General features: G+C 35.0%; 1 protein-coding gene across 1 annotated transcript in view; it reads left to right on the top strand.

Annotated features, from left to right (window-relative positions):
• Positions 1 to 15,355, top strand: part of Slc26a7 (solute carrier family 26 (anion exchanger), member 7) — a 110,190-nt gene that overhangs the window by 80,999 nt on the left and 13,836 nt on the right. Inside the window, exons 10-14 of the mRNA XM_013012562.1 lie at positions 41 to 118; positions 1,442 to 1,537; positions 9,430 to 9,536; positions 10,985 to 11,051; positions 14,353 to 14,481. Of these exons, the coding sequence (XP_012868016.1) occupies positions 41 to 118; positions 1,442 to 1,537; positions 9,430 to 9,536; positions 10,985 to 11,051; positions 14,353 to 14,481 (477 nt within the window). The remainder of the gene's footprint in view (positions 1 to 40; positions 119 to 1,441; positions 1,538 to 9,429; positions 9,537 to 10,984; positions 11,052 to 14,352; positions 14,482 to 15,355) is intronic.

Genomic DNA, 15,355 nt, shown 5'->3' with positions numbered 1-15,355 from the left:
GTTCAAGGCTTTCTTTTTTTGTCTGTCTTGTATTTTGCAGGTGGCTTGTCTAATCTCTTGCATTTTCGTCCTTATAGTCATCTATGCAATAGGACCTTTGCTATACTGGCTGCCCATGGTACAGTAATGCTTTTTCACTATCTACTTTTTAACTTTTCATTAGAGTGCTTGTGTATAAAGTATCTTGGGAGGGTAAATTTAATAATCTGAAATTATCTTCCATAAACGCTAGCTGACTGAGGGTGTGGGTTGCAGAGAAACAGCATTTAATGAGGGAGGAATGGGAGGGTACCATGGCTGATTAATTCTTCAGCTCATGGATGAAGGTATCCCTGTGGAGTCAGTATTATTCTGTAAGCAAATGGAGGGTGGAAATAGAAATACTCTGCTGCAAAATGTAGATAATGAGGCTTTGTTTGTAGGTCAGTGAGGAGAATTTTGCCTACACTGCATGCGGCCTTGGTTCTCTTTTTAGCATTTCATAAACAAGTTGGGTACAAGTGGCTCACACCTGTAATTCTACTCAGGAGGCTGGACAGGAAGGTTTATAAGACTGTTATCTCCACTAAACTACCAGTAAAGCTGGAAGTGGTGATGTGGCTTACGAGGTAGAGTGTTAGCCTTGAGCAAAAGAAACTCAGGGACAGAGCCCAGGCCCTGAGTTCAAGGCCCAGGACCGGCACCAAGATAAACAAACAAATAAAAAAACCCAACAAAATACAAAGAGGAAGCAAAAATAAACTTTGGAAAAATTTTCTCAGAACTTTGTTGGAAAATTTACTGGTATAACAGTCTAAGGAACAAAATGGATCTTCCCATTCCTTGATATACCCTTTTTAGAGCATTACTGAGATAATACCAGTAGTTCACCTTGCTTTCGTAAGTCTGAAGCATTATAGTGACCATAGTTTAAGAATTTCATCCGAAGAGAGTCAATTTCAGTCCTTCATTTCTATAGTTTTTCACTTGTGCGCTAAGAATAAATCACTTTTACAGGATGATCTTTCATTAATCAAGTTCATTTTCTAAAGATATGAATACATCTTCAAATTAAGCCAGATAATTGATATTATAAAAATTAAAGAGGACATAAACATGTATTTTTTGCAACAAAGGTGTATCAGACCAATGATAATCCTTGAAGTTAAGGGAACACTAAGTCTTATAATATTTACTCCTATAATTCTTCATTTGTCTATTTGACTTCTCTGGTTTGTTTTACAGAATTTCTAAAGTTTTGTCCTGTGATTTCCTATATAATTGGTACGATATTCTTAAACAACATAATGAGTTATCTCCAAATAAGAAATTTTTTTTAGTCTTTTTATTGGTGACTGCTTTTCAGTATTTAAGAGCAAAAATAAGAATAGCTTGATTCTTTTGAATTCAGATGAAAGCTCTTATCCTATGTCTTCATCAAATTGCTATTTCTTTTTTGTAGTGTGTTCTTGCAAGCATTATTGTTGTGGGACTAAAGGGAATGTTAATACAGTTTCGAGATTTGAAAAAGTATTGGAATGTGGATAAAATCGATTGGGTAAGTAGAAATTTAACCAACAAGTACACTTTAATATTTTTTAAGTTTGGCCAGACTTTTTTTTTGGTTTGACCTATGCACATGTTGCCAAGAACATTTTAACATTTTCATTTGTTGAAAAAGATTCAGGTGAGACTAGTATGCTATGAATTATTGTGTTCTAAAAACTTAATAAAATTATTAGATACAAGTTGTTTTTATAAGAAGCAGATTTTTTCAAGTGCTGATGGACTAGTAGTTTGGAAACTTCGAACAGAATTTCTAACTAGTTTAAGTGGATTGGGGGAGCATGATTTATATTTTGAATTGATTCTGGAAGCAAGGTTATCAAGAAAGTGTACAGTGACAGAAATATCTTGATTTATAGCAATATGAATACCGAGCCTTTGGCATTTATTGCTGTCAAGGGATGCTACATGAATGCAGGCTGAGTCCTAATTGGTGACCAAATTCACCTGACACAATAGAAAGTCTTGGGCATTATCTTCCAAATGGGTTCCACTGAGGAAAAGGTTAGATTGCTTAATAAAATATTCCCAATTACCAATTAAATTTCACCGAACAACAACAAGATGTGCTTTTGATAAACACAAATGTTTAGCACACTTATATAAGCTTGTATAGACAAGAACATCCAAAATTCTCTCTAGTTAGAATATGTGAAATATTTCATGTACATCTCGGACGAGCTCGATTATGGAATCCATTGTAACATACTGGTCCATGCACTTTGTGTTTTAGTGCCTTTGTTCTGTGAAACTTTGGAGGATTACTTTTGCTCATGGTTAATTTCATAACACTCCTCTGAGGCTCTTATTTTTGAGCTCCAACTAGAGTCTAATTCTGAGTGAGGAATGTAGATATGAATAAAAAATAAACTGTACCTTCTAGATACTTAATGTGTAGAAAGCAGAAACACTAACATATGCATATATGATAAAACCTCAGTACATACCTAGTGCTAGGCAAAACAGGTAGAAGCATTACTACATACAGGTCAATATGAAAGCATCACCCACTGACTTGAAATATGAACTAACACCTGAAGGAATACTATTTGGTAGGTAGGTCGAAAATAGAATTAGCTAGGCTGCTGTTGGAATGTGGCTTTTATTAAAGCAGTAGGTATGAGGTAGCTCACAGAAACAAAGGGAAGAAAAAAGGCCTCGAATAGCAAAAACAATCCTTAGCACAAAGAACAGAGCTGGAAGAATATCAATACTAGATATCAAACGCTACTATAAATCAAAACAGCTTGGCACTGGCACAAGAACAGACCTGAGGACCAATGGAATAGAACTGAAGATTCAGAAATGAATCCATAGACCAATAGCCACCTAATCTTCTATAAGGGAACTAAAAAAGTAGAATGGAAGAAAGACAACCTTTTCAGTAAATGGTACTGGCAAAATTGGTTAATCACCTGTAGAAAACTAAAGCTAGGCGCTTATATATCACTCTGTATCAGAATCAACTCCAAATGGACCAAATATCTCAAAGTCAAAGCAGACACCCTGAAAACATTACAGGAAGGAACAGGAGAAACTAGAGCTCCTGGCACAGGCTGAAATTTTCTAAATAAAGACCCAGAAACACAACAAATCAAAGAAAGGTTGAACAAAAAGCATAAAATTGCAGAGTTTCTGCATGGCAAAGATCATAGAAAGCCCATGGATTTGGAGAAGATCTTCACTAGCCATATATCTAAAATATACTTAGAACTCAAAAACTTAAATCCCCCCAACACCAAATCCTCAAAGAAACAACTGCCCGATTAATAAGTGGGCTAAAGACTTAAAGAGAAACTTCTCCGAAGAGGAAAGAAGAATGGCCAATAGACACATGAAGAAATGCTCAACTTCTCTAGCCATAAAAGAAGTGCAAATCAAAACAAGATTGAGAGTCCACCTCACCCCAGTTAGAATGGCTATAATCAAGAACTCTAATAACAACAGATGCTGAAGAGGGTGTGGCCAAAAGGGAACCCTACTGCATTGTTGGTGGGAGTGTAAACTTGTTCAGGCACTCTGGAAAGCAGTATGGTCATAGAGGAAAAGCTCCTCTATGACCCAGCAATCCTACTTTTGGGAACTTGCCCAAAGCATCACAAACAAGGCCATACTCAAGCTACTAGCACAACTATGTTTATCACAGTATTATTTACCATATCTAAGATATGGAACCAACCAAGATGCCCCTCAGTATATGAATGGACCAAGAAAATGTGGTATATATACAGATATCTACAGATATATGTGTATATATATATATATATATATATATATATATATAATGAAATTCTATGCCTCCATCAGAAAGAATGACACTGCCCTATTTGTTAGGAAACGGAAAAACTTGGAAAAAATCATATTAAGTGAAGTAAGCCAGGTCCAAAAAACACAGGTCCCATGGTTTCTCTTATTTGCAGTAGCTAGTATATGTCTGAGACAAGCAGAAAAGCTAACATGCTGTGAAGATGATGCTAAGTGAACCCCAAGACAGGGACACAAGAGGTTTTATCTTTGTTGCTATTGTTTTTAATGTACTTATGATGTACTATGATTTTTTTGTTTCTTTTGTATGTTCTTCCCCCGTTTTCATTGCATTTGATTCCAGTAGCCTGCATCTTGTATATACACATTTTTCTAATTTAGGTAGGGGAAGGGAAATAACAAAATGCTAAAATAAGAATACAGGTTGACCCATTGTAACAATGAGATGTACAATACACTATGTTGAAAACTTTACTGCTTCGGGATGGAGAATTTGGGGAGTTAGGGAGCGAAGCGATAGTAGAGGAAAAACAAAGGAGTGAGTGACAGTACTTGATAGGAAATGTACTCATTACCTTACTCATGTAACTGTCACCCCTTTGTATGGTATCTTTACAATAAAAAATATATATTAAAAATTTTTAAAAAGAAACAAAGGGAAGAGAAGATTCAAACTTATTCTTAATCTTGTGCAAAGGTACTTCTAAGGAAGGTGTTATTCATGTAGGAGGAAGCAAAGAAGGAGAGAAAATGTTTGGTAAGACTTATTTGAGGAAGTGCTTTCTAAGTTGAGAATTGGAGGACAGAAAGATACCATTTGGGAACAGAAGACAACCCAGTGTGCAACAATATAGAGATGGTATGAGGATATCTGGCTATAATAAAATCAAGGACCAGACTTTGTGAGGATGGTAATAGTAACAGATGAGATTGAAAAAGTGAAATACAGGTTGAATTGAGAAAGACTACTTATACCCTGCAAGATTAAACTCCATTCTGAAACAGCAAAGCATCACTGAAAGGTAAAATAAGAATATACTTTCTATATTAGAAAAGTTAGGAAGATGAATGAAAGGCATAGATCAGACCCTATAAGACAATAGAGGAATTGCAGCATTACTTCAGTCAATGATCAAAGTTAAGACCATGACATTCTAGAGCAAGCAATAGATTTGATAAGTAGAAAAGATTTTGAATTAGGCTTCATTAGCATTTCATAGTATTTAGAGGATATCTAGAATGATGTTTGAGTTTCTAATTAGGATCATCATTGGAAGAAAATTTTATTTATTAAATTAGAGAAAAATAGAGAAAGTTTATTGTTTAAATGAATTCAGAGATTGCTATTAGGCTTTTAAAAACTATAACATCTTGTTCCTGTAGTATTCATTTCATGTCTTTCATTTTTTTACCTTATCACAAAGTTTTTCAAGAAACTACTTGTGTTTCGTATTCTTGAGCTCTTTCATTTTGAGAATGTTGACTTTTTATAATAAAAACAAGTTTTTGGCTGACTCCTAAATGCTTTCCTTTAACAGCTTTTAGACTTGGCATTGTCTTTTAGACATTTACATTTTTCTAATATATCTCTAAATATGCTTAAAGTCTATATGTTCTTCTGTCTGTTGAGTCTATCTTTGTTTATGCCTTTTTTTTTTCCTGCCAGTCCTAGGGCTTGAATTCAGGGCCTAGATGCTTGTTATCCCTGAACATATTTACTCAAAGCTAGAACTCTACCAGTTTGAGTCACGGCTCCACTTCTGGTTTTATGGTAGTTAATGAGATAAAAGGTTCATGGATTTTCCTAGTGGGCTGGCTTTGAACCTTGATCCTCAGATCAGTCCTGAATATCTAGGATTACAGGTGTGAGTCACCAGCACCTGGTTGTGCCCTTATATTTTCTAATGATTATTTTTATTCATATGTACAATTATTTGATTTCAGATTATATATTTCTAGTTTGTTATTATCCAATTTTTAGCTTTAAGTATTTCCTTTATCTCTTTTATGGTTTAATGTCCACTAAACTTTCATAAATTCTTTCAGCTTGCTTTTACACACTTTCAGTGTTTGTTTAATAGTCTTTCTTCTTTGAATTTTCCTGTTTTTGTTTGTTTGTTGGTCACAGGGCTTGAACTGTGGACCTGGGCATTGTCCTGAGCTCTTCAGCTCAAGGTGAGGACTCTACCACTTGAACCACAGTGCCACTTCCGGTTTTCTGGTGGTTACTTGGAGATAAGAGTCTCACAGACTTTCCTGCCCAGGCTGGCTTTACACTGTGATCCTCAGATCTCAGCCTCCTGAGTAGCGAGGATTCCTGGCATGAGCCACTGGCACCAGGACCTTTTCACATGTTTTTGAGAGTATTTTTCCCCAAGCTATTACATATCCAAATGTATGCTCTCTTTTTTAATTTCTCCTTCTATGAGTAAGTGTCTTGATAATTCTTTTAGGATTACAATGCCTTAGTTTTTTTTAGTGGACCAAGCTACTTACCGAAAGACAATGTGAAGATGGAAGCGGAGAGGAAGTGAGAGGAAGTGAGTTGGAGTGAGTGCTGATTTAGGAATGTTATCTGAAGGTGTGTCCCCTGGGTGCATATCCTACTAATGGAATTTCAGGTAGTGCTCTTAGAGACGTGCCACAGGTATAGTACTAACTTCTAGAGCATCTTAATTGAATAAACTTGACAACTGAGATTATCATAGACCAAGTGGATAGATATCTTTTATCTGCTAAGAAATTCAACAGTGAAAGTCCAAAGATGCTTAGGATATGATTTGGGCATAATGTTTGATGTAAGAATATACATATGTATCTATGTATCTCTAGATTATTTATAAATAATACATATAATATATATTACCTAGATTACTCAACAAGCAAATATACCTACAGTAATATGGAAAAAATTACCAAAGAGATGTGAGTCTGTGAGTGTGTGTATGCATGTGTAAAATAATTTGGAAAGCTAGAGCTTAAAAATTATGTAAGTAGTCATCATGTGAAAAATAAGAAGCCTTTAAATGTTTATAATTTGATATTTATTTTATTATGAATCATAGTCAAATCCCCTTTTCAAAGTAATGAAGTAATAAGAACTAAAGGAAGGTATTTATTCCTGGGCTTAGGACTGAGTCTGAATAGGTGAATTGCTATGAAATTTGAATGGTACCAGATAAATCATGGAAAGATGCCGTAATTTAATAACTGCTAAACTGTGATTTCCAATTGTATTTTCCGTAAGGAACAAGAATTTCTATGTATTCTTCTTAAGGTTAACTCTAAGGTTAAATTATGTTTGGTGATTGAAAATTATAATTTTTAGCTAAAAATAAATAATGGTGTAAGAGCCATACAGTTTCACCGTGTGTTCAGCAACATTTTAGTTTTTCATATAAATTGTTGCAAAATAGTATTAGGGATTATTCTAACTAATGGAACTATTTACTGATCTTTGTTACTAATTTCCAGTTGACATTTTTTTTCAAAGCTATAAAAGTAGCCCCAAGAAAGAACTAAGCATTTGGAGAGCCTGATTTATAATTGATGAGGCTGTGGGAGAATAAACATACTTTAAAAATAGAACCAGATGGTACCAAAATTTTTGGTTGCTCTGATGAATTCTGGCCCCCAGGCCCTGTGGTTTTATAAACAAAGCAGGGACCAGGATCCTTAGCTCTATGGAGGTTAGTCAGGAGGCATGGGACTCCTAAGACTTGGGTGAGGTCTTCTTTGACTATGTCAGACATATTCAGGTAACATTCAAGGAGGAGTGGGACTTGGAGTCATCATAAGAAGGTGAAGTAATGCTAAAATCTTGCAGTATATTTATGTATGATTGTGCACAGTGTAATATGTTAGGAAGGAAAAAAATCACATCATGTACAATCAGAAGACACCTGACTGATCTGAATAAAGAAAGTACAATGTAGTGTCTTAACCTGTCAAATGATAAACTGAAATACTCTTAGAATATGAAGTAACAATGTTACATTTATAGAAAGAGGGTTCTTTTGGGGTTTTCTTTTCCTTCCTTCCTTCCTTTCTTTTCTTTCTTTCTTTTCTTTCTCTCTCTCTCTCTCTTTTTGTGTGTGTGTGTGTGTGTGATCATGGAGCTTGAAGTCAGGGCCCGGGCAATGCTGCTCAGATTTCTGGTACAAGGCTAGCACTCTACAACTTTGAGCCACAGTACCATTTCCAGTTTTCAGTGGTTAATTAGAGATAAGGGTCTCATGGACTTTGCTGTCCCTGATGCCTTTGAACTGCGATCCTAAGATCTCAGCCTCCTGAGTAGATAGGATTACAGGCGTGAGGCACTGGCACTTGCTTTTTTCTTTTCTTTTCTTTTTTAAGAATTATTGAAAAGTTATTTTCTCTTTTACTTACTCCAGAATGTTTCTATTTATATAAAAGTAAATTTGCAGATAAAAATCTCTGAATTTGCTTTCAAAGGTTTATACTTTTGAAACAACCTGTTATTAACTCACATTCAGTGTAGACAAATATCCAGACAAGGAATCACATTTCAAGAGGAAAAAAAAAAGCTTTTACAATTATTTGCTTAAAACTTGATTGAAAAATCAACCCCTCTAAAGACTTTATGCTATCTTCTGATTACAGAATAGTTTCTAACTCTTTTATTTGTGAATAAAACTGATCTATGTTTTAAAACCCTTTAAAAAGTGGTAACACCTTAAAACATTGGGCAGAAAGAAATCAACTTTCAATTGTATGCATAGGCAAAATGATTCAGGTTATTTAGGGGAAAAAGAGATCTTGGAAATTCTGGCAGTCTACAATTTGATCAATGCAAAATTTTGTGTTTAGAAATATAACTTTTCTGGATTTCACAAATTATTTTGCTTTTAAAGATAGTTTTTGCATTGTTAAGCTTAGAAATGCCTGCTCCATTGGAATATCTTGTTTTATTATGCCTTCAAGTGGTAGATAAAGCTAAAATAATTTTGGAATACCAACTAAAAGAGAAATTAGAGTTTCTTATACTGTTCTGAAATCTCCCTGTGAACTAACTTGGCCCTGTCTGTTCCTTTTCCTTTTTCTCTTTTCCATTTCACAATAAGTGGTTCCTTGTAAATAAAATTATAATGTTCTTTATACTTGTTGATCTAAAAGTAGCATTGGCAGTGTTATTTGATTCCATCATTTTAACACTAGGCTTTGAGAACTTTATGCAGTAATAAATTGCATTTATTATTTGTATAGCAATCTTAGAAAATACAGAATATTGTTGAGAATGACAAAAAATCTGCAAACAATTACCTATGATATTGTTACACCAAATGACAAACAATGGGAAATTTTGGCATACCTCTGACCACATACATATCCACCAGCTATTTACAGATCTTAAATATAGTGTTTGTTGCTGGTGGAACTGAGGGTTGGCAGTGTCTGGAAATGCAAAAAGAAGCCTTTCTCTGTTGCGAGTGCAGAGCAACTTAGGGAGCAAATATTTGTTTCTGTATGTTGAGCTTCTGTTTACCACTTTTCAAATAAGACATTTTGGCTACCAGATTTGCCATAGAAACTCTTAAGAGCATAAGACTTTGAGAATACTGAGAACCCAATGCTCTCTGTCTCCTGATTCTTTTTCAGGGTATTTGGATCAGTACTTACATATTTACCATTTGCTTTGCTGCCAACGTAGGCCTGCTGTTTGGTGTGGTCAGTACCATCGCTATAGTAATAGGACGTTTCCCAAGGTATGATTTCATTTAAAGACTTGGTTTATCCTTATGCGACAGCCACAGATAGGATATTACCTGTTACTTTCATTTCTCAAAAGTTCTAGAATTTCATGTTTTACTTGCGATCAGTACAATAGAGATAGATGTCTTGTCTAAAGATGACATGTAACAATGTTGGTCTTAATGGAGAGAATTCTCAGCATCATAAAATAAAACTGTAAAATCAGCTTTCCATCACTATGGCAAATACCCAAGATAAAGCAACTTGAGAGAAAGAAGTTTATTTTGTCTTAAAAGGTTTTGATGCAATGGCTACTTAGCCTGGTTGCCTGGGCTTGTGGCAGCCCTGTACATTATAGTAGGGGTTCATGGTGGAGGAAATATGCTCACCTGCTCACCTCCTGATGGTTTGGAGAGAGAGAGAGAGAAAAAGAGAGAAAGAGAAAGAGAGAGAGGAAGGCACTAGTCTCCCAATACCCTCTTCATGGGTGTACCAATGATTTAGCTAAATCTACCTACCACTAGGTTGGATCTTAGTTTCCACTCTTTCCATTAGCATCACAGAAAAGCAACAAAGTCCTTAATGAATAGGCTTTGGGAGCCATTTCTAATCTGAGCTATAGCAAATATATAAAATCTATACAAATAGAAAGTGCTCTTAGCCATATACTATCTCATAGATGGTTTTAACAAGTGACGGCATATAGTATCCAATGAGACACAACCATATAGCAACACTAATCATTTGCAAAATTTAACTTCAGAAAACCATACTTTCCAGAAGCCCATGTATATGTACTCAGGAACACACTATTTCTGTCTTTGTGCTGAAAGTCTATAACTCGTTTACCAATTCCTGTTTTACTTTCTGAGTATATATCTGGACTAGTTCTCATAGTCATCTCTTAACATTTTCTTAAAATTGTTTATGAAAGAATTTGTTCTTTAAAATCTAAACTTATCTCCATTGATTCTCTTTTATACAACCTGTAGATACAGATGCATTATTATCTTATTCTTTCTTGTCACTGATTCCTTTTACTCCACTAAAACAAGCTGTGCTCGAATGCTATATATTCTGTAGTGTTTTCTCTTTCATGATTCTTTATCAGTTCAGCCCTTACACCTTGATGATATGGGCCTCTGGTAATCCAAACAAGGTAAACTGTTTTATTGATTTTTGATGAGGAATCTGTTTTATTTCTGAGATTCCAGGAATATATGTAATATATAAAAATATATTACATACATTACATACATAACATATATACATATATGTATATAGATATATATTTATATACATATATCGATATATTTACTAATATTTTATGAACAAGTAAGTTATAGAACTGAAACCATTTCAGACATTCTAATTGTTAAGATAAAACTAGTTATCTCTTATTTCTCAATTGTTAATATAGTAATCAGGAAATGATTGTATTTTCTATTTGCCTTAAATTCAGAGAAAAGACTTTAAGCATAATAAATATGAAAGAAATGGAATTTAAAGTGAAGACCGAAACAGATGATGTAAGTTTAGTTTCCTTTTATTCTTTGTAGAGTTATTAAAATGTTGTGAATGAAATAATTTTAAGACATAAAGCAGATAAATTATTTCATTTAATAATGTCATTCCAATTTTAATTAATATGAACTTACACTGCTAAGTATATGAACACCACACCAATAGATACATAACAAATAACTTAGCATTCAAATAAAAATCCTTAGCATTCAAATAAAAATCCTATCAGTAGTCCAAGAACTAGAGCTTACAGTGAACTCATGGTTAAGGTCAGTTTAAGCATTTGAAATCCCTTTTAATTGCTAAGTTACATAATTAAGGAAAAGAATAAAAATAGGAGCCAAGTTCAAGTGGCTCACACCTGTAATCCTAGCTACTCAGTAGACAGAGATCTAAGGATTGAGGGTCAAAGCAGATAAACCTGAGAAATTCTTATCTTCAATTACCTAGCTGGAAATGGAAGTATGGTTCAAGTGTTAGAATGATAGAATGCCAGCCTTGAGCAAAAAAAAAAAATCTACGCAAGGGTGGGAGTCACTGAGTTCAAGTCCTATGACTAAAACCTGACCAACCTGGACTGTGAGCCTCCGTGCTTCTGTTTGTCACTGGGATGAGAGGGTATGCCACTGTGTCTGGCTATTGTGTTTCCCCCAAAGCCTTGGAAGACACCATACCCATCCATTGTGAATTTTTTGCCCTGGCCGGTCTTGAACTGCAATCCTCTAATAGTTGTCTCTCAATTAGTTTTGAGACACCCCACTGGTTTTTGTTGTTGTTGTTGTTAAGAAAAACCAAGACTGCATAGTTAATAGATGACACTTAAGCAGTTCTAGAAAGCTGATCAGCTTGGAACTTTTAAAGGGAAAAACTTACGTAAATTGCCCTCCTGTGTTGAGAGTGCCAACTGATATCACTTGAGTGTTACTTTCTTGCTTTAAGGGGTAACCAAAACAATGTAAAGCATGAGGGAAAATGTTGGTTTGAATTATTTTTGCCAGTTTTTGAAAGTTGCCCTCACTTTGAACCGGCTTGGTAAATGCTTTGCTTTTCACACTTGTTTTAGTAACTCATGATTTCCCTCAGAACAGAGAGAACTGGCTTCCCATCAGAAGGACCAATGTTAGCGTATTTCTAAGTAAACTGGAAGAAAGAAGTAATATGAGGAACCCTTCTGTGACACCCAGGGGGAATAGCTCGCATTTTTAAATAAGCATGGAAAGATTTGCTTCACGGAGAGCTATTTGAGTGCAGTCTTTGATGGTTTTCTAGTGTCAAGTTTTCCACCGCCTCTCTCTTTTCTTACCTTAACAGTTATACAAAATTTGGGGCTGGTGCAAAGTCCCAGCCTGATTAGAACTCTTAAAGTCCTCTTTGGATCCATCCCACATGGCCACTAATACTGGTCTTGACATCCTTAATCTGATAGAGAATTCAGTTTGGATTGATTCTTTTTCAGCTTAAAAAAATCATTAGGTGTCAATGGTCTATGCTTATAATCTTAGCTACTCAGGAGGCTGAGATCTGAAGATTGGCATTCAAAGCCAGCCCAAGTAGGAAAGATAACCACCATAAATCAAAAAGTGGAGTAATAATTCAAGTGGTAGAGATGCTAGCCTGGAGTGAGTGGAGAAAATCTCAGGGACAATCTAAACCCTGAGTTCAAGCTCCAGGACCAGCACACAAACACATACACACATATGTGCACACATACACACACACAAAAAAAAAAATCAATAGACTCTGTTTAGTTCATACCTTCTTCTTGGACTAAACATATGGTAAAGTGAATGAAATAACTGTAGGAAAGATGAAATGCTGGAAAAATGTCCATACTCTTAAACCTTATTATTTCGTTCCAGTCTTAATATTCTACTGAATGAGAACTGTATGACATGGGAAACTTAAAACATTGTTAAAACACTATATCTCACTACTTTTTTGTGACAAAATTAAGAGGTGAAAAAAACAACAATATTTATATATAATTTTTGGGTGGATTTTCAAATTTTTAAACAAAATGTATTCCCTTCTTTCATTCATATACACGTTTTTCCACCCCTTCTTCTTACAAGAGACCCATTCTAGATTTGAGAGACCTCCTTTCTACTCCATTAGGATTTTTTTCTGAAACAATGGTGACATTTTTTTCATGTTATTGTAACTGAAGATAATGCTGGTACAATCACATAAATTTTGCAATGATTAAATATGATAAATCTAAGAACTAATGCTTTATTTTTGGTTTCTGAAAGGTTTACTCTTGCTTAAAAATTAGTTTGACAACTTAAGGTTACTTTTTCTTGAATTGTTTCTGCCAACTCTTTTAATAGCTGAATCAGTTTCATAGCTTTAGAAACATTTTGGGGTTATCTCGTTTAAGAAACAAAACAAGTAAACTGAGAGACTAATGAATTGTCCAGATTAATGTATCTAATATTTTCTCCTTTCTTTCCTCTGCCTGCATGCATGACTATTCTCTGCATATCCTCTTCTATGCAAGTACTAAAGCCTGAAGGAGTATTGCTTTGCTTAGTTGGTAAGGAGTTACCATTTCATACCATTGACCACCCTCTCCATCAGACACATGTCCCAAAAGCTGATAGAAGACACTTTGATTACATGGCACTAAATACTGTCAGCAATATCTGTTCAAGTTGCCAAAGTAGATACCATTTGTGCTCATTTTTTTCTGCTCTTTTTCTACATGTTTCACCTACATCCTGGCAATGCAGTGCTACCTATGCCTGTATAATGTGAAATCATTGCCCTGACCCTGACTTTTCTTTGTATCTTTCTTCCAATTAGAACTGTTAGTCACTTGTAAGATATCAGCTGAATAAAATTAAGAGATGACACAGATCTTTACAGCTTTATATTTTCATTTAAAAAATACTGATTTGAGGGCTAGGGCTGTAGCACCATGGGAGATCATTTGCTTGGTTTGTGAGAGGTTCTAGGTTTAATCCCCAGAACTGCAAATAAAAGAACTGATGGTTTGGTAAACTAATTGCTAACGTATAGATTGATTGGAAAGCCAATCTTGGAAGGAGTATTCTTCCTGGTACTATTTAGATATGGTAGGCAAGGGCCTCTTAAACCAGTCAGCAGGAGTCAAGGTCATGGTTATTAATGTTTCTTAGTGGAGAGGATTGTGTTAGTATTTTAAGCCAACTAAATACATTTCACTAATTAAAATGTTTGTTTAGAGGTTGGTATTTGAAATGATAAGATTTTGACTCATTAGCTATGGTCATTATTTCTCTTTCATTCGGAATTGTGAATCTCTTCTTTGTTCTCCTGTAAAAGGAAACCCTACAACAGGTAAAAATCATCTCAATAAACAATCCACTTGTTTTCTTGAATGCAAAGAAATTTGGTGCTGATGTAATGAACTTAGTCCAAAAGGAAAACCAGCTACTGGATGATATAAGCAAGGTAAGACCACTGGTTTTATGATTAGAATGTCATATGACAGGAAACTGTACATCATGACCCTGGACATGGTGTTCTGTGAAAACTATACTATAAAAATATGACAAGTCATTTATTTATAGAACTTCTTTATCAAAGCCATAACAAATGTGTATTAGACCTTAAGCTTACAGATATAGAATATAACAAATGACTTCAAAGAAGCATAAGTAGTATCAACTATGATTTCACATGTGCTTTGTTTTGATTTAATGTAAATTAGCTATCTATCATCATTCAACTTCTAAAGCCCTTTCTAGTGTTCCAAGCCTAGATTTGGGAGCCAAATTGCCTGGGTTTGCCAACTGTGAATAAAGCCGTTCATATCAAAGTGGATTGCTTAAAAGTTCCTGCTTATTTAAAGTCATTTAATGGTGATCTTGTAATGCATCTTACCCTCTTCTAACTAGCTAATTTTGAGCAGATTTTGAACTTAAACTCAACCAATCTGAACAGCAGGTCAAAGCCTGCCGTGCTAGGGATAAATAGGGCAGCAGTGTCTGCTCCCTGGGCTTTTGTGCAGGATTCTTGGCTGATAATGCACCCTTCTGCACAAAAGTAAATTTTGCCTTGCTGGAACAATTCTTTATTTTCATGTCTATCATTGGGATTCACTCTGGGATGATTCTTGGAGAATATATTTAAAACAGACACCATTCTTGTGCTGTGGGTTTTTTTATTTTTATTTTTTGGTCATGGGGCTTGAACTCTGGGCTGGGGTGCTGTCCCTTAGCTCTTCAACTCAAGGCTAGCGCTCTACCACTTGAGTCACAGCACCACTTCAAGTTTTCTGGTGGTTGATTGGAGGTAAGAGTCTCACTGACTTTCCTGCCAGGGC

Source organism: Dipodomys ordii, unplaced genomic scaffold, assembly GCF_000151885.1.
Source record: "Dipodomys ordii isolate 6190 unplaced genomic scaffold, Dord_2.0 Scaffold17, whole genome shotgun sequence".
Taxonomy (NCBI): Eukaryota; Metazoa; Chordata; class Mammalia; order Rodentia; family Heteromyidae; genus Dipodomys; species Dipodomys ordii.
The sequence above is the reverse complement of the archived record's forward strand: the minus strand, read 5'-3'. Positions and strand labels throughout refer to the sequence as shown.